A 19,679-nucleotide genomic window follows, 5' to 3' on the forward strand; every position below is an offset into this window, starting at 1 on the left:
TCTGCCCTCTGATCTCTAAAATTCATGTCATAGGACATGGTTTGAAACACACCCCCTATACATGCAGAGATGCACCTAGATTGGACATCTAAATAGAGGGTCTTAGAAATAGGGTAGATCAATTAGACTGTTATTCATATTTACCTTCTCTTGTTTAACAGTTCAAGGCTCTTTCCATGCATCAGAGAGGTATACAGTACAATTGGGGTCTCACCTCATATTATGGCTCAATATCCATAGGGTTGCAGTGACCCTTAAACATTACATGTTTTTCTGTATATTTTTTATCCTGGATATTCAATCCTCCGTTCCCCAACTTTAATCCCATTGTATCCTTGTTGTGCATTCAGTTTTAGCTCCAAAACATCCTTCCTGGGTCTAAGCAGCAACTAAATTTCCTGCTGAGCATGTCACCAATGCCCCTCTTTATGCCAGTTACTGCAGCGTACAATGCCCATTCTCCAAGACAACCACAGCGTCAGCCTCACCTAGTCCACCAAGAGACACTAGGTTTACCAATGAGTACAGGGATCAGCCTAACAGAACACACAGCTGTGCAGGGGTGCTGGAACAATTTGTATAGCATGGATGCTGAGAGCCACTGAACCAAACTGTAAACCCTGTATATTATGGAAACCACTTTAAGCTAGGGGTGCGGTAGCACCCCCAGCACCTGTAGTTCCCGGACCTATGCAGCTGTGTGACCACGATAGGGGCCATCTGCAAGTGACATTCACCCTTTCTGCCAGGAACCCAGTGCATTTGTGGTACAGCTCTGTACAGCGCAGAACAGACCCATGGAATATCAGTACATTTCCATCACATGCTAGCCCTGGGGTATTTTAGTCCAACTTTACAATTGCTACCCCAGCTGTTCATAAGGAGGACTGTCATCATAGTTCAGAGCTGCAGAGGCTTTTCACAAATGCTAACAAACTTCCACCTGATAGGCTGACAAAATGCTTTAAGAATATGAACAGAAAAAACAACCACCCTTTTTAAATAAATGGAGCTCTAAGAGGTCAGGAGAAGCTATAAAAAGAGGAAGAGGCGTGTGAGTGAACAGAGACTGACTAGGTAACTGATGGCAAAGAACTGAAAAAAAAGATGACCTCAGACAAGGTACAGGAACACCATCACCTGCTGCTGCACAGTCAGAAGCCACATATTTCACTGAAAACGCTCACACCCAACTGGTTTTTAACAGGAATGGCCTCGGTTTTTCAGAAAAGTTGGATGCATCCAGTTTGCCCATAAAAATGCACCCAGGGTCACAATCTGGCATCACCATGAATTGTAATGCAGACGAATTACACCCAAGGTATGATTCTGTTATCACAGCCTCACTCCAGAAATAGAGGTAGACTCAAAATGTTCGGCAGTTTGAGAGGGGAGGTGTCCTAACTGCACTACTCTTACACAGACATCACTAAAAGGTTTTACGGTTGTGGTATCAATAAATGGTCAAATCAAAAGTAGGGGGTAAACCCCAGTGTGCGAGGTCAGAGAGCAAAGCTTAATTTACGGGCGGAAATGAGACTTAGGGGAAAAAAGAGAAAGCATCGAAACCCAGGCAGTTTCAGTTTTGTTTAAAACCTGACCTTTCACCCTGTTCTTATGAAAGACCTAAACTCTCCTCTGCCCCATGCTGGGATTCTGTTCCTACCCATTAGGATATAAATAGATAAAACATGTTATAGGAAATGGTAATATGAAGTTAAATTAATCCCAAATCTTTTTAAAACTTCCTACTTTGCTATTCCTCTTGTCCCTCCGTTCCTTAACAGGCCCTTGGCTAGGTGAAAGCTCTGAGATCTGGAATGCCAAAAAATCCGAAGTTATTTCTTTTAATGGCGTCATTATATAGAACACCCAAAAATAAGCCACAACCTTAAATATACAGAGCTAGGAATAAGCAAAAAGCTACTTTTAAAAATGTATTTTGTTTACTTTATTTGTGTATTGTAGTGGGATGATGACAAAAAAAATTCCCTAAATAATTTCAAAGACACCGGGGACACAATACTGAATGTAGGCAAGAGACTTTAATTCAGGAAGTCAAACAAGGCTGTTATGAGTTATAATTTCATGATTACAATTGCTTCATATCACCATCCACTGCAAGATTTGAATATTGTCCTCTCAAATACTTTTTCCAGGTTTTAGTTTTTAAAACTCATGCAAATTCCAGATGTATTTCCAGCAAGTTCAAAGAAAAGATCTGTCCACTTGGCAACAATCCACACCAAATCCAGCTGTTTAGAGTGGAGTTTTCTTCTCTGCTGCAAATTTACCCTTGATGTGGAGGGACTGGATTTTCATTCCAGTGGTAAATATAAACTACCCGCCCCCCCTCCCCCAAATAAAGAGAAAAAAATACACATGGAGAGAAGATTTCCTGCCGTTGAATTCCACAGACAGCTATTAGATTAACATTGAAAACGAAAAGGACGAGATCATCTGCCTGTGGTAGGATCAAAAGGCACAAAAGAAAAGTTCCAATGTCTGAACGCAGCAAGCGAACTCTCCGAGTCAATGGTAAACGTGTGGCCTCTGTACTGAGGCTGGACACCTACCCGCGAGATTTTCAAACACATTAGGAACGAAATCCAGGCCACACAGTGGGAGTTTTGCCATTGACTTCAATGGGGCAAAGTTTTCACTCTAGGAGCACAAAGCGCAGGTGTATTACTAAGATAGTTTGCTCAGATGGGTATTTATATAGACAATTACACAATCAGTCTGCACAGTGGACACACGTTAGAACGCTCGTTTTGCTCATACACTTTCGTGCCTCATATTTTCGAAAATTTGGGCCCTACTGATGTGTCCAAATACCATAGGAATTCTCAATGACAAACTTAAAAGTCTCATCCTGCAATACTTACTCACCAGAGTAGTCTTTACTAATGCAAGTAGTCCCATTAACTACATGGGCACAAGTAGCAGCAGCAGGCCCTTAATTTATCTTTAGAGGCTCCAGAAATTGAACCTCAACCACACAACCCCTTGTATATCCTCTAGGTGAATTTGATCAGTTACATTTGTCTAACATACTAGCATTGAGGTTACAGTAAAGTTTCAAGCATTTTCATATCCTATGCTATTAATTTTAATAATCATAATAAACAGTTACTATGACACACTGGTTAAGTGAATGGAAGTATTTGTAAACAGATTGCACAAAAACTGTGTTTTCCAGAGGGGAAGCTAATTTTAACTTAAGCTTTAAAAGCCTGTCAGTTTAACTGCATAGTTTTTAATAATACTGGGGTTCTACTCAGGCCTTATCTATATGGGAATGTGGCACCGGCATAATTTAAACAGATACAGTAAAACTGATATAACCCGAGTGTGGCCTCTCATGTCAGTATAAAGGAGTATAAATATCAGTTCAGGAAAGAGTGGGATCTTGGGGTGTCTGCCCCGAGGAGTCTGGGCTTTTAGCAGTTTTCTTTAAATCTACTGGGAACAGGTTTAAGCTAAACCAAAATAAGAGTGTCCGCATATAGTTAAACTAATGTGAAACCCTATCAGTTTAAATGCTGATTTAAATTAAACTGATGAAACTTTCTCATGTAGACAAGGTGTCCAATAAAGCAGCTGAAAGGTGGTTTGACACAATGGATCCGACTACAGTTCGAACTGGAGCTGTAATTTCCAGCTTGAAGAGATTATCTCAGATTGCCGTGTAGCCGTGGCAGCATGTTGAGCGAGCCACCTGAGTATGTTCTTAGAGAGGCCTGGACAGCATCGTACTCGGGGTGGCTGCCACCTCCTGCCACCATGCCTACACTTTTTAGTGTGATAACTTGAACAGAGCTAGTGCAGGTATGTCTCCTTGAGCTGAACATTACACCTCTGGCTCAAAGCGTAGACATACCCAAAGAACAACCCAAAACACAAAGCTGTATTTTTCATCTACTCACAGGAATCTCATGAGACAGCCTGATCCTGAGATCTGCTTTGTGCCTTCTGGGAGCTCCCGAGGACCCTCAACCATCACTTGATTCAATGGGAACAGAGGGAAGTCAGCATTTCAAAGGATCAGGCCCCAAATGAGAAATTAACCTGTTTGTATTTGCAGGACGGTCTCCCTCTCTGGCTAGGAAAGAAGTGTTAAGGTGGCAACATGAGCATATTAAGATCAGGGTATGGAACCCCTTGTCCTAAAGGCAGCAAAACACAACTCAAAATCAAGTGATGTAGAAAATTAGGTCCATCACTGTGCTACTAGAACTAGCTACAGTTTAGAAGACATACAGATGAGCTACCAAAAGCTTTTGATAGCCTGCTGGACTCACTAGTACTGTTGTGAAACTGATTTTGGTTTGTCTACTCATGACATGAATAAGGCTTTTGTAAAACAGATACAATTTTTAAACTAAAAATTATGCTAATGTCCATCTCACATGAAGGACAGAACATAGACATCCCAATTTGTACATCATAATAGGGTTTTACTGGCTACCACTTTTTGCCACAACTTAGTATGCAGTTAAAATAGCTTATTGATGCCAACAAAAAGATAAGAATAAGTATTTCTTTAAGCATATTTCTACAGTACCCTTGGCAGAAATGCTATATTACATACAACCCCTAACAAACACAATGATTCAAGATATAATGGGTCCAGCCAGTGCACTTGTTACATGAGGCCAGAAATCCGCTGGGCGTCCGTCTGAAAGGAACACATCAAACAGAGCTTTTTTATTGCAAATACAAAATTTGCAACTTATAACATCTGAAAAAAAAAAATCTTTTAAATCATTAACATTTTTGTACAAGCCAATTAACAGAGAACTGGGAGGAGTCATCTTATTATTACATTTTAACAAAACATACCATCTTGCTATTTTTACAATTAGTGTTAAGAATAAAGGGGCAAATCGAATTTTTTATCATCATCTGAAGCAATAAAATTTATTTTTTAGGAATTTCATTTCCAAAGATTGAGAGGAGGAGTCAATTTAAAGCTGTGACCTAACATTAGGCTTTGGGTCGCAAAAAGCAAAGTCTCTCTTCTTGCTGCTGAATATACAGATGGCCAATTAAAATTTATGGGAAGTGAAAGTATTTAACAGTCTAAGAATGTGAGGTGCTCCAGTTTCACAACCCAGCTACATTCTGCTTTAATAAGTGCATTTTGATTGCCAATTAAAAGTCTGCTGCACTAGTTAGCACCATTACACTGCCCCAGGCACATTTGTAAAGATCACAACTAGAGTATTCAAAAAGTCAGAATTAAAACCGAGCACAAGGTTTGGACCATGTGAAATATTTTATCTTAAAAAAAGATGATGGGGATGGGGAAGAGAATGATGAATTTCAGATCAGTGAAAGGTGTTGGGTTGATAGCCCTAAAGACTGAAGATCTCTGCCAATCCTGGATCCTCTGTTTATCAACAGAACAGGTAGAGAGAGCATAGGTAGTAGCAGTGCAGGCTTTCTTTACAGCACCTTGCCAATGGGCCTCAAGCTTGCCCCAGCAGGACCCCCAGAAAGGGAGAAGAGAATTCAGTCTCCAGGCTGGATCCAACCCTTGGCCTCTTTGCTCAGATTTCAGTTAGGTAGCCAATTACACCCAATCACGGTACGCAGTTCTGTGATATCAACATTTGCTCACCAGGAACTAGACCATAGCCACAAGCCAGGCATCAGACTGTAAAGACTATTGGCCTTTCTTCCCATCCCCTTAAATATGCTCTTTAAAAAAAAAAAAAAAAAATGGAGCATTGGACAAACTAATATTCCTGTATTTAAAACAAAATCTGAATTACAGAAATTTTTATCTGCTACAATTAGGCTTCTTTGAACTCAAGCTAGCATTTTGGGGAGGAAGTCCAGGAGAAAAGGATTTCAAGTACCAGAACCTGTATGTTCCATACCAGGCTGACAGACCCACTAGGGTGCCGAACAATTTTTGGGAGAAGTCATGGAAATATACAGCAGTGCAAAAAAACATCCAGACCCAGATCAGGGTCAGAAAGCTCAAGGCAACGAACAGGGCATTGACCACTGCATGTAATCTTGGGCTCCGGTCAGTGTTCAGGACGTGCAGCACAGCCATCTCCTCCACAATCATCAGGGCACAGTATGTTAGGAGGAAGGAGTGCCCTGAGATGTCGAAGCCATTCCAGAAGCCACCACCCTGGCGGCATTGCCACTTGCTGGGGTGCTCCTGGAACAGCACATCAAGTGCTGGCGATTTGTAGCAGTTGCCAGTGAAATCCTCTATGCGCAAGAAGAGACTAGTGCAGACGTACCAAACCACGGTGCCCACCAGCAAGGTGCCGAGACGCCGCAGCACCCCCAGGACATTTCGGCTGAGATAGTAGTTGGTGATAGCAATGAAGGGTAGCAGCAGCCAGAACGTCCAGGCCCAGGCCAATTTGACAAAATAGCTGCCAGGGAGAAGCCAAAGGAAACATATAAATATATTAACCTCCGAGACAGCAAGGAAGGGGTAGGGATTAGGGGTGTACATAGAAGAGGTTTCTAAATTACATCACTCACAACTGTTTACCTTGGTTATTTACACAGCACCCAACACCACAGCATCTAATCCAGAAACCTGGAGAACAGGGGTCCTTAAGCTTTCAAGTGACCGCCAAATAGATTGTCTTGCGGACACATCCCTCCCTCTTCATGAGTGTCTGGAGTATCTGGTCTCTCCTGCCCTCCAATCCACAATGGATTTACATCCCCATAGCAACTACAATTGGTAACATGAAAAAGTAATATCAACATCATGGGAATGGGGGTGGGTGGGGGTGGGGAGATGTTGCACACTTTGCCACTGCTGTAGGCTCTGCTTATTTGCATACACCAGAGGCTCTTTGCATCCTTCCATTCTCCCCTACAAGTTCCCTCTCAACTCCAGGGATTCTCTGCAACCTCCCATGCTCATGTTGGAGCTTCTCTGCGCCTCCCGCTCCTCACTTCCCCCCTGGGTTTGTGTGATTCCCCATTCCTCCCAAACCGAGAGCTCTGTTTACTCCCCCTTCCCTTCATCCCAGGGGCTGCCCACTATCATTATTTCACTTCTTTCTGTCTGGAGAAAAATCATTCAGGGTGTCAACACATTATATAAACAGAGATGAGACAGGATATTGTTATGCTGGAAGGTATTAATTGTTGCCATTAACCAGTTCTTTGATCTACTGACAATTGCAGAGGTACTTGAAAATACGGCAGGGGCTTCAAGTGTCCTCCAATTTTCCAACATTCAAAAGTTATTGCATTATACCAGAGGTCTCAAACACGCAGCTCGTGGGCCGCATGTTATTTTCTGCGACCCACCAGCTCCCCATGGACCCCCCACAACGTTTACCTAAAGCGGCTCCAGCCCGGTGCGCACCGGGGGCAGGGCAGGCTCCCTCCCTGTCTGCCTGCCCTGCCCCGGCACCACTCTGGGAAGCGGCCAGGACCTGGTGGGTGCAAAGGGGTCTGTGTGTTGCCCTGGCCGCTCCTCTAGGTACCTCCCCCGAAGCTCCCATTGGCCACGGTTCCCAGTTCCCGACCAATGGGAACTTCGAGGGAGGTACCTGAAGGCGCGGCCAGGGCAACCACAGACCCCTGTGCCCCTCCCCCAGGTCCTGGTCGCCTCCCGGAACAGTGCAGGGGCGGGGCAGGGCAGGCAGGCAGCCTGTCCTGCCCCCAGTGTGCACTGGGCCGGACCCGCCCCCCGAACCCCTCCTGCAGCCGAACCCCCTGCCCTAAGCTCCGTGCCGCACCCACACCCCTCCTGCACCCCAACCCCCTGCCCTGAGTCCCCTGCACCCCTCCTGCACCCCCGAGGGCACGGAGGAGGCAGAGTTGGGGTGGGGGTTTCGGGGAAGGGGTGGGAAGAGGCAGGGCAGGGGTGGGGCCTCATGAAAGGGGTGGAGTGGGAGCAGGGCCGGGACAGCAGGTCGGGGGGTGGTCAGTGGTGCGGCCCTTGGGCCAATGTACTAGTCCTCATGTGTCCCTCATGGTCATTTGAGTTTGAGACCCCTGTATTATACAGTATAACCAGACATATGCCATCAAACTGAGCGTAAGACCTTACAAGCTTGGCCAAATATTTAATGTGTTTTAGGAGCCAGAAGAAAGAAAGAGTCAGCACCATCTGATCTAATCGCTCTTAGATCCTGTCCCCAAGTCTCCCTGCCAATTACTGGGGCTTTACAACTGCATTTCTCGATTTAAAAAAACAGGCCTCCCTGTTTCTGAGTAGAAGATCCAAATAGACAAAACTGATTTACCACACAGAGGAAAGACTAACAGAGCAGCAAAATGACTGCACACAAAAGGCTGCCAGATGCACAGTGTAAAACTAATCTCTCATCTCTGTCTTTCGCAGGAACCTCAGGGATCACAGGAACACGAGCCGGCACAGCACAGGCAGGCTGGTGCAGGACTGTCAGGTCCACAGGCCCCTTGAATGCTGCTGCTCACAGACGGAAGGTGCTAGCCGGCCACCTGCATAGGGCTCCCCTGCCCCTCCGTGTCCTACAAGCAACCAGGCCCAGCCGCAGGAGCGTGGCATGGGTGTCCTGACTCTCTAGGATCCTTCCGCAGCCCTGCATGGAGGGAGGGACGTACGCCCGGCTGGTGCGCCGGCTGGTGCTGGATCAGGGCTCAAACAGCCACAGCCCCCCCGAGCCATACACCCCCAGCACGGTCCTCCTCCACCACCCGCCCCCGCCGGCCCAGGCCCCGCCCCCGCCCCCTCACATGTTGAGCAGGTTGCGCTTGCTGCTCAGGTAGGAGTCGGGCAGCGGCGCCAGCGCCTTCAGGAGGGAGCCGCCCAGCATGAGGCCCAGCAGGCCCCAGGGCAGCCACAGCCGCATCGAGCTCCGCACCAGGACGGCGCGCAGCGGCCGGGCGCAGCGATCCAGCGGCTCCATCCCGGGTGCGGTCGCGCCCAAAGTCACTCCCGCCGGACGAGACGATCACGCTGCCCCGGCGGCGCCTGCCTGCCGGCCTCTCCCGGCCGCCGTACTGCGTCACCGCACGTGCGTGCGTCACGACGCACCGCTCCCACGGGAGTCCAAGGGCAGCGGCGCCCTCTAGCGGCCGCCGAGGGCCAGGCCCGGCTGGCCCGGGGGAAGCGCCGGTCGCCGCGGACTGCTCGTTCGGGGTCGCGTTTGTGTCTCGTGAGACTGGGCAACTTTGCCAGGCGGGTCTGCTCAGGACCCGCGCGTGCGCCCCCAGCAGGGCCGGGGCGAGTCTCGGGGGTTGCTCCCGCCCCCCGGACCGGCTCCCATCGGTAGGCCTCAGGGCGAACAGGCCGGGCTCTGGCGGGCGGCTGGCTGCGGCTCCCTGTCCGGCGGGCGAGGCCGCGCGTCCCGTCCGTCAGGCCCAGGGAGGCGCCGTTATCTTCGTCGCAGGACACTGGGCTGCCGGAGGCGGCTGCCAGAGCCAAGCGGTGGCTGGGCCCCACCCGGCCTGGCCCCCCTGCGGCTCCAGCCCGGGCACCGCCACCCGCCAGGGGAGCCCAGCCCAGCCCCCGGGCGCCTTCCCGAGTCTCCCCGGCAGCGCCCTCCGCTGGTGGGGGCGAGCGAGTCCCTGCAAGGCCTGGGGGCAAAGGCTCTGGGCAGCCCCGCAGGCAGAGCGGAGCGGTAGCACCTGCCTCGGGAACGGGGCTGTTCAAAGCCAGCGTGAGCCCTGCTCCCCCTTCGCTAGCACCGGCCCTGGCTCCTTTGCTGATATAATTCAATAAACTCGGAGTTTTTTTCACAGCTTTCCACTAAGTGGCACCACATGCCTGAGGAAAGGAAGGAACTGGGCTACTCCTGCCAGCCATGGGATAGCACCAGATCCTGGGGGTTGGGGGGTGTTTGCATCAGTTTACCTGCTTCATTTCTGCTTATCCCTCTGAAATGCTCCGTGTGGCCTCAAGTGACTAGACCCCTCGGCCCACATCCCCAAAGAGATTTAGACACCACTGCCCTGCTCCGATCTGGTGCCATCTAACTCCCCAGGCCAGGGCCTAAACTCACTTGCCGCCTATTTTTGCTCTAAAAGTTCTTTACCCACCTAAATTTCTGCCTTTTGTTATTCCCACTGCTGCCTTACTCCAGATACCGTAGTCCCTCTGCTCTCCCACCTCCCAGGTGGGTTGCCTAACCACCATGCTATGGAGTCATTCTTACTGGCCCCAAAAATAGCCTCAATAGGGGAGATTCAGGGACACCCACTCGGAACATCCCATAGCCCAGTGGGTAGGGCACTCTCAGGAGAGGTGGGAGTCTGTTCAAATCTTTTTTCCCCATCAGGCTGAGTGGGGAATTGAGTCTGGGTCTCCAGCATCCCAGGTGAGTGTGCTAACCTCTGGGCTAAAAGTTACAGGGGTAGTAGTACCACATCACCACCTTCTCTTCTAGCCATTTTGTTTCAAATTAGGCAGGTGCCTAACTCAGTCCCAAGAACCATCTTAAGCGCCTAAGGTGCCTTACTCCAGGAAGGTGGTCCTGGTTATGGATCACAAACAAAAGGGTACCTGCCTTCAGCCTGTACGTAGGTGCCTACCTCTGCGAGAGGGGTGGGGCTTAGGATACACCCTCGGGTTGGCATCTCCTACTGGCTAACTTAGGCAGCTCTCCGTGCAGGCTTTTGTGGATCCCATTTTTAGGTGCCTCTCTCTCCTCCTGCACTGCATATGGAGCCTATGTGCCTATTGTTATTGTAGGACCCAGGACACCATTGTGCTAGGTGCTGTACAAACAGAGCAAAAAGACAGACTGTAAGATCTTTGGGACAGGGACTAAGTACATGCTTATGAATCTCAAGTTCTCGGGAGGGTATTTTTGGCTGAGAAGTGCTTGATAGGTCCCTTTCAGGGTCCATCAATGCTACTCTTCTTTGGGACACACAAAGTACTGTAGAGCAACAAGGCACCATGTTCCCCCATGCTAGTGGCTAAATAGTTTTTTGTTTTTTAATTCTGCCAGACACCAGTGGCTCCTGGCACTGGAGACCAGGTTTGGGTAATGAAGCTGGGTCTGTCACAGTGGTTTGGGGAGTATGGCTTGCTACAAGGTAACCGCACAGAAAGCCTCTTCTCCCTTCCTTTGTCCAAGTAATTTATAACTCTTAGCTACAGACCCATATAGAGGTTTGTCCTACTGCTGAGAACTGTATGGCAGAACCTCATTTGGTAAACACATCAGCTGCTACAGCTGAGTAAATCTCTGGACACCCCCCCCAAATTTAAGGAATTGCTCTGCCAAGTATAATCATATTATGTGGCTGTCAGAGGCCCCACTCTGAGGAGAGCGTTCCCAGTGTCAGACGAGAACCATTTGTCAACGGGTTGAACAATTCCTCTGTCTCCTTGGAAACCGCCTTAGATACGCAAAAGGTTAATTGGAAAAAGAAAAAACAGCACACCCAACCCAAACATCCATGTGTTTGTCTCTGTCTGCCTTTCCATCCAATATTAAAGTGATTGATTGTTTTACACTGGGGAACACACAGCTTTTGTGTGAGCTGACCAGATGTAGGGGAGTTCAGGACTGACTCTTACTGAAACAATTAAGGAGAGTCCACAGTCTGAGAATCAGAGAATTCAGGTACCCTGTAGGAATTTGTATCATATTATTGATTGTCCTGTGTTGATCAGGAGGCCCACACCAACCCTGTTAAAGCGGATGAAGGACTCCTATGGAGACAGTTCTGTAAGCTGCCACAGAAACCTCTCACCTGCTATATTAAGACTGGTAAATAGGATATGGTAGAAATGGTTGCAATAGCTACTCCTGCAATAGAAAAAGATACACTTCAGCTGGTGAAGGGTATGGTCGCAAACTGGAGATTTACAAAGAAAGAATAAAAAGCTAATTATATCTTGATGGACTATATAATGACAGGGGGGGACATGATAAGAATCCACAGATATCTGAAAAGTATGTGCAAACCGCAAAGCTGTAGAAGAACTGTAGAAAGTAGCTAAAGAGGCAGCTGGTCTGATTGATTGAGTAGGCCTTTTTCCATTTCTAATTTATCTGATTTAAAGAAGGCCCAGAGATGAAGCTGGCTGGGTCCAACTGAGGAAATACAAATCATTCCCAGATCTTTCATCATCATCCAAATTAATATGAACCTTTTTTGATATTCCTACACTGGAAAAAGTGACAAATAATAATATGCATCACTGTCCAGATGTTTGGAAAAATCCTCCATTGTGTATACAAATGCCAAGAAATGGAGCAGAATGGTATTGCACACCTGGGAATTTCAGCTTTGAATCCAGCCTCATTTAGAAAAATGAATTGCTCCATAGATTGTTACTGTCTCACTAGTTAGCAGACCTATGTGAGGCTTTAATAATGAACCAGAAACTGGGCACAAAATTCACCTGCTCTGGGGTTTTATTACAGACCCAAAGCTTACCTGACTTTTACTAAGCTTCATGAATCTTTCAGTATACCTGGGTCAAGTTTCAAGCAAGAACATGTGAATCAGGTTTTGAATAAACCCCAGGAACTTTTGTGGTTTTGAATGGAAACCAGATAAAACTTGATGGTTTTGACTGAGGTTTGAGGTTTTGGGTTCAAATTCAGAACTCAGAGGGAAGGGTGGTGAACTTAACATAGGCCAGAAACTTTACAAAGTTTTTATAGCCCCCTGTCATCATGCCTCTCACCTCCAGACCACTTCCCTGAGTCTGGGTGTGGTGTTGCAGGGCTGTTTTCAGCCTGGTGCCCTCCTGTAGTCATTCTGGTGTCACAACATCTATCTTTATACATAGCCTAGCCTTCCAGCCAGGTCACTGCCCAATCTGTTCCTCTTCTAGGTTAACAGAAAAGTCCCAGATAGGAAATCCCAAAGTCTGAGGGCTTCTGAGCTCAGTCCTCAACCTGCATCTGGGGCCCACAATACTTGACCTCTTCTCTTTCTGATGCCCTTATCATTCCCCAGTCAAGAGGGAAGGGAACCCAGGCCCCCCCTCTACTTTGGGTTCCAGCTCCAGGACTTGTTTAGGTAGCCAAGGACTGTTCCTTCAATCCCTCTGCCATTTTTCCTGGGCTGCTTCTATCTTTTACTTATCTTGTCAACATCTTTCCCCACATCTCCGGATTCTAATATCCCTAATTGGGATCTCTGGTTCCTCACCACTGTCTCTACAGCTTTACCCCCTCAAGGTTACTCCCAGCAGCTGGGAGATGACACGTAAGTCCTAGCTCTTTAGCTTAGATGAGCCAATCCTACCCTCACCTGAGTAGAAGGTCCCTGTCAGCCCTCTGTCTGGAGCTTGGGTTCTCTCCCAGGCCTCTTTGCCTTAGGTTAATCACTCCTACCCTCCCTTAAGCAGGGATTACCTCCCCAGCCCTTTTCCTGGAGCTGTGATTGTGACTTAAATTCCCAGTTTTCTTTAGCTGAACACCCTTACCAATTAGCCTTCCACTCTGGAGCATTCTGCAGGGTAGCCTTCTGTCAGGGTCTGCCTGCTCTGAAGGCGGAGGCAGCCTTTATGCTGCTCCCAAGGTCCCAACTCCTTCCCAGTTGTTTGGGAGAGAGGGGTGTAGGGTCCAGATTCTTTCCTCAAGTACCATTAATTCCATGGAGCCTTAGGTCTCATATATATATATATATATATATATATATATATATATATATATAGGACCCTCTGAAGCCTTAAGGGCCATGCCGGGGGGTAGGGTGGGCTAACCACTCTGTGCTACCATCCTCAATAGCAGACTACCTTGGCACACTCCACACAAACAGAAACTGCTGTATCACACAGCTCTGTCACTGAGCCCCTGAGATATATTAAGGTAGCAGAATATAGTAGGTGGTAGTGTGACAAATATGTTTCCTTTGGCTTGATCTAGATAGGAACTTCTTGAGAATCTCAGAGGCCAGATCTACCAGGCCTGCAGTGATGGACATGTCTGGCTGAGTCTGACCACAGAGCTGAGCTCTTTTCTCAACAGCAGAGCCAAAGAGGCAGTCCCAGAACATCCCATTTGCTAGCCTTTTCAAGGTCTCTTCATTTTTTATGTGGTGATATAGAAGTGAATTGGCAATTAATTCTAGTGAAATGCCATGTTTCCTAGGGCTAGGAAAGGCTGTCCAGCTGCACTCTGTAGACAGAAGGAGCCTGAATACTAGACCTGTGTGGAGTTTGAAAAGGCAAAGTCTTTAATAAAAATAAACATTTTGTCCTAAGATCCTTATGTAGGTCTACATCCATTGTAATCTCCAAAGTTTGAGATTTCCTTGTCTTGTTCACCTCTTCATGTAGTACTCTGCACTTGGAAATATCAGGAGCTGCTAGCAGGGTCTAAGACCTGGCCACACATCTTCTGATAGTCATAGTATCTCTGGTCAGCCTTGGGTTAGTAGTTCATGTCCTGGGCAGATGGCATGTATAATGCTGTTTGTACAGAGTTTTTGTTTGGTTTCAGAGGGGATCACGCACTGGGACACTCCATTGAAATATAGTGGGCTCCTTGATGTACATCAAATAATAAAGTGCATTGTACATCGAAAAACTCTTGTCTACCTCAGCTTCATAATCTAACCTGTTAAACTGACAAAGATGACTCTTTCACTTCTCTAACCAGTCAGAGAGGTCCCTTTAGAATGTAAAATAGATTACTAGTCACCTCAAAAACAAAAACCAAGAGTGAGATTAAGAGATATATTATGCAACCATTAGCATGAATTCCAACTCACCTGTGTCCCTTCTAACATAATGTGCATGCCTTTCATCCATTCAGTGAATTTTTGGAGCTCAAAGGATTGTCGATCTTATGACTACACACACACACACACACAATACCAAATGGCTTGCTGTGGAACTACACTGAAAGCAATGGAATTCCACCAGTAATGAATTTGGCCCCCTGTGATTTTATCCTATTTATGAGCGATTTAATTTGTCAAACAGCTGTTGTGGAAGTAATTTCAAATCAATTTTTTTAAAATTAAAAAGCAGCATGGAGCAGAGATACTGCTATGGAACAAATATCTTGGTTTTCAAACAAATGTCCTTAGTAATAAAAACAAGGGGGGGAGGGGACGACACCCAGTATGAGACAGAAGGAGAAAGGGTTTCTCATCAAGGCAGTTTTCAAAGTCATCACCAGTAGATCTGTGACATTGTGCAGTCTGAAAGAAGAGACGGATACATTGGAGTTCGCTTACATTGCAGAGACATTCTTCATTTGGTACTGAGAATTTCAGCTAAGAAGGCAATCCAGGATAATGGCATTTGACAATTAATTATCTGTTGTTTCTGGCAATACTGCCATGACCATGTCTAGCGTTACTAGTCACAACATCATATCCCTGGATTAAAAAAAGACAGCTGCACTCACGCAAATGATTGAGGATAATAGGAGCTGGGAATGGGTTTCACAGAGTTAAGTATTGTCTGCTTAAACCCCTTATGCTAGGGCACAGCTGTCTTTGAAACTTTTCCTTCTTTGCTTCCTAGATTTGTAGTGCTGTCTTCAGATTGTTTTTCAAAGAGGTGCACTGTAAGCTGAAGTTCACTGGTGGCTTGATTGGTTGCTAATGGAACATATTGTGGCATCTGAATAGACTTTCATAAGGTTGGCGCTAGTTTTAGATGAGTGGAGCTGATGTCACGGGCTCGAGATCTCTTATCTTCACTCCAAATTGAAACACGAGAATTATCTCTGAGGTCATGAGTTCTAGAATGTTCAGTGAGAAAAATCTGATGGTTTCCAGGGATGCAGATTTGGAGCAATTCCCCCTCCTTATTTAGAGTCCTTTTGTAGATGGGGTATTCCACGTCTCACCTGTGTCTGCTGCCAGGGGCCACCAGCTCATGCCAATACTCCTTTAGAAGAACCAATCACTGTTCCTTTATAGGGACTCAGAGAGGAGGTTTCAGTTTAGCTAAACATGGAGAAATCTGATTTTGCATCTGAGAAGGCCACGTCGTTTCCTCTATGGGGATTGCCTATGGAAGATTTGTAAGGGAACAGTTCCCCCACAGCTGGTGGAACTGTGACAGACAAAATCTATATTTATGTGAATTGATTTTGGGGGGAAAGCAGATATAGCCTACTGCTCTTCCTTCTTTTGTATATTTTAACATGCATCCTCCTTGTGTTTGCAGAGGGGAGCCAGATTTTGCACTGTACTGCAGTGCCATTGATTTCAAGGGTATAAATCTGTAAAGAATTTGGCCCATGGACTGTAAAATAAAAACCTGGGAAGCATCTTGACTCTGTGGAAAATAAAATGCATTATATTGTAATGAGGAAAGTTAATGAGTCAAAGAATGTGCTTGTTACACTGTATTTGGCCTGTTAACCGCTTTGGGACTCTATTGGATTCTCAGTAAGTGTCAGTATCTCTGTTGCTGCTCCTATATGTGCATATGGTGCAGGTATACTCTAAGTCGGGGGTGGGCAAACTTTTTGGCCCGAGGGCCACATCGGAGTTGCGAAACAGTATGGAGGGTCGGGTAGGGAACCGCAAACAGCCTGGCCCCTGCCCCCTATCCGCCCCCTCCCACTTACCGCCCCCTGATTGCCTCCCTCAGAACCACTGACCCATCCAACCCCCCCTGCTCCTTGTCCCCTGATCGCCCCCTCCTGGGACCAACTGCCCCAACGGGACCTCAACCCCTATCCAACTCCCCCTGCTCCCTGTTCCCTGACTACTCCACCCCCTATCCACATCCCTGCCCCCTGACAGGCCCCCGGAGACCCCAACCCATCCAACCCCCCCACCCACTCCTTGTCCCCTGACCACCCCCTCCCAGGACTCCCATCCCTAACTGCCCTCCCAGGACCTCACACCCATCCAACTGCCCCTATCCCCTGACTGCTCCCCGGGACCTCCTGCCCCTTATCTACCCCCCCCTTACCATGCCACTCAGAGCAGCAGGACAGGCTTATTGGAAAGCCTGGGAGGTGGGTGGGCGCAAGCCACGGTGACCTGGTGGTGGTGTGAATGTGGGGAAGGGGGGACAGCAGGGGTGGGGCTGGGGGCTAGCTTCCCCGACCAGGAGCTCAGGGGCCGGGCAGGACAGTCCCGCAGGCCAGATGTGGCCCGCAGGCCATAGTTTGCCCACCTTTGCTCTAAGTGGTCATGGTTATGTAGAAAGTTTCTCACTGCTTCTTTACCTTCTGTGCTTCTCTAGCATTTGCTTCTTTGACTCTGAACTAGAAGTCAGAAAAACATATGAAGTCAGGATTGGCAATCTGGTTCAGATAAAATAGGATCCCCATCATACAAGCCTTCATCTATTATTAGAACCAGTGTTGGTTCTAGTTTGATTTGAGTTTGGGGGAAAGGTACAGGCAGATTCTTATTGTTTCCAAGCACAGTCTATCCATAGTTTTCACACCATGTACAAAGGCTTGGAAGGACTAGATTTTTAATCACTAAAGGTTGGTAAATGTCAGTTTCACCATACATACAGAAGCCGATGAAAAAACATTTCCATCTGTAATAATCAAAATTTTCAAAGGCAAAGCAAGAAAACTGCTGCTTGAGAACTTTGATTTAGGGATATTTACTTTCTATATTTTGATGTGATATTGACAACGTGGGTTTTAATGTTTACAGATCTTTAAATTTTTGAATCTCAACATCTACTGTCATTAAATAATTGTCTGATTCTCCCATAATTTCCTGCAATTGTGAAAATTTAATAGAAAATGCTTAAGACCCATAATTTTGCACAATTGAAAATTTACATGGATAAAAATTTAAAACAGCTTAAAAATATCAATATTATTAATCAATTATTTTAAAAATAAGTTTTGCCAAGTCTACATATATCCTATGCTTGTTTAGACTTCTGTTCAAGTCACCTGTGAAATGTTCTATTGTTTCTCTCCCCAGTTTGCAGATCTTTCCCAGAAGGACACCTGCAACCCAGATGGATCTGCTTATTACTCATTATCTGCCAGCTCCTTCCCCTGGGGAGGTTCTCCATGGCTGCTTCTCTTCACCGCCCCCCCCCCCCCCCAGTGTTTTTAAAATGATAATCATTTGGACATCATGTGCTTTTAGTGGCTGAGCTGCTTGTACTGGGAATTCATTCTTGCAGGAGCTTGGCCAAGTCCTTCTTGCTCTTTGTTTTCCTTAGTTCACGCTGCTTACATCTCGGTGATTGATTCTGTTTGATTTTGATTGTTAAGTGTGCTGGGATGTTTGCATAAGAGGTGCTACATAAGCATAATTTGCACAGTATTTTCTTTGCTTAATGGGAGCTTATCCCTGAAGTTCTGGGGTACTGGACCTTCCCTGGGACACTGCCTTTGATTTCCAGTGCCTCAAGCAATGTAGCATGCCCCACTCACCATAAGCTTGGCAGAGTGTGTTTAGCTGGACAGTTGTGATCACTTTTGAGTCTCTCAGGGCTTTAAACTTCTGTCTGGGGAGGGATGTGACAATCTTTCCATGACACAGGACCAGGTGTTTTGCCTGTCCCTTGTTACAACAGATGCTTTTAGATCCTGATTTGCCTCTGTACCATGCGGACCTATGGATCTCACTTCTGTGAGTGGATGGTACATTATGTACAGCAGAAATACTGAATCAAGTAACTGAGGTGACAGAAAATGCTATTTCGCAACCAGAGTGGCTGTTCAAACAAGTGGTAGGCTTTCCCCACTCCGTAAACCAAGAATTTTGGAACCAAGTGTGGAAACTTACCCCAGATAATTTGTACAAACTGAACTATCTCTGTTCTCAGCATCAAACCCTCTGCAGCTCATACATTTCCCTGGCAGACTGTTCAAATGAATAAAAAGGATACGATTCTAGCTAAAGGGAATTTTCAGCAAATTTGGTGGTTATATCCAAAGATCAAAATAATGTGGGATATGGGGCAGCTACAGATTCAAAGAGTAATAAAGAGACCAATTCATTTTTCAGTGGCAACAAAACAACAAATTAATACCGAAGGCTACAAAACATTTAGACTTCTTGTTCTGTAAAGCCAGACTTCAGCAGTGTAGCCCAATGGCAGATTTTAATTTTAAAAGGAGAATGGTATTGTGGTTAGGTCACGGGACTGGGATTCAGAGGCTCTGGGTTCAATTTGAGGCTCTGCCGCAGAGTTCCATTGTGACCTTGGGAAGCGTCACAGATCGGGTCGGTCTCCCCCTGCCCTCCAGTCACCCACCGGACTGCTGTGAGGAGGTCCAGACAGTGAATCCCCCAAGTGCTGCCAGCTTCCCTGAGTCTCAGCAGGCTGTAGCACTGCTGCTTTCCTTGGCCTCTCCTGAACATTTCTTGGGCACCAACTCGATCTGTCACCCCTTCAGAGAGATGGACCCCTGCAGCCCACCTGCCCTTAGACCCCCAGGACCAGCACATACCCCTTTGCTGAAAAACACACCCTCCTCCAGAACTCCAGCTAAAAGTGTGAATCTTCTGCTCTACCTCCTCAAGGATCACAAGGTATAACACATAAAAGGTGCACACACTTTGCACGGGAGCCTACAGCACTATTGCGCTTTACTTAATTGCCTGAGACATACAGATTGTGTAGACAAACATCAAACCTCCTCCGAGTAATACCCCTCACTCTAGCTCCCCCTTCTCCGTGGGAGACCATCTGAATTCAGGTAGCCAGAGTTTCCCCTGCCTCATCAGGCTCCTGCAGCAGCTTCCTTCATTGTGAGCAGGTGAAAATGGCCAAAGACACTGAATGGATCAGCTCCTGCCCTCTTATAAACTTCCTGCCCCTGTCA

At 46.7% G+C, this 19,679-nt stretch overlaps 1 protein-coding gene across 1 annotated transcript; it reads right to left on the reverse strand.

The window, feature by feature from the left end:
* Positions 1-2,026: 2,026 nt before the first annotated feature.
* On the reverse strand, positions 2,027-9,020 carry FITM2 (fat storage inducing transmembrane protein 2). Its single transcript, XM_048820146.2, has 2 exons — positions 8,719-9,020; positions 2,027-6,404 (listed from the first exon to the last, which is right to left on the reverse strand). Exons 1-2 carry the CDS (start codon positions 8,889-8,891, stop codon positions 5,789-5,791), a joined length of 789 nt encoding a protein of 262 aa, XP_048676103.1. The 5' UTR covers positions 8,892-9,020; the 3' UTR covers positions 2,027-5,788.
* Between the last annotated feature and the right edge of the window lie 10,659 nt (positions 9,021-19,679).

The sequence above is a fragment of the Caretta caretta genome, chromosome 13 (assembly GCF_965140235.1).
Source record: "Caretta caretta isolate rCarCar2 chromosome 13, rCarCar1.hap1, whole genome shotgun sequence".
NCBI lineage: Eukaryota > Metazoa > Chordata > Testudines > Cheloniidae > Caretta > Caretta caretta.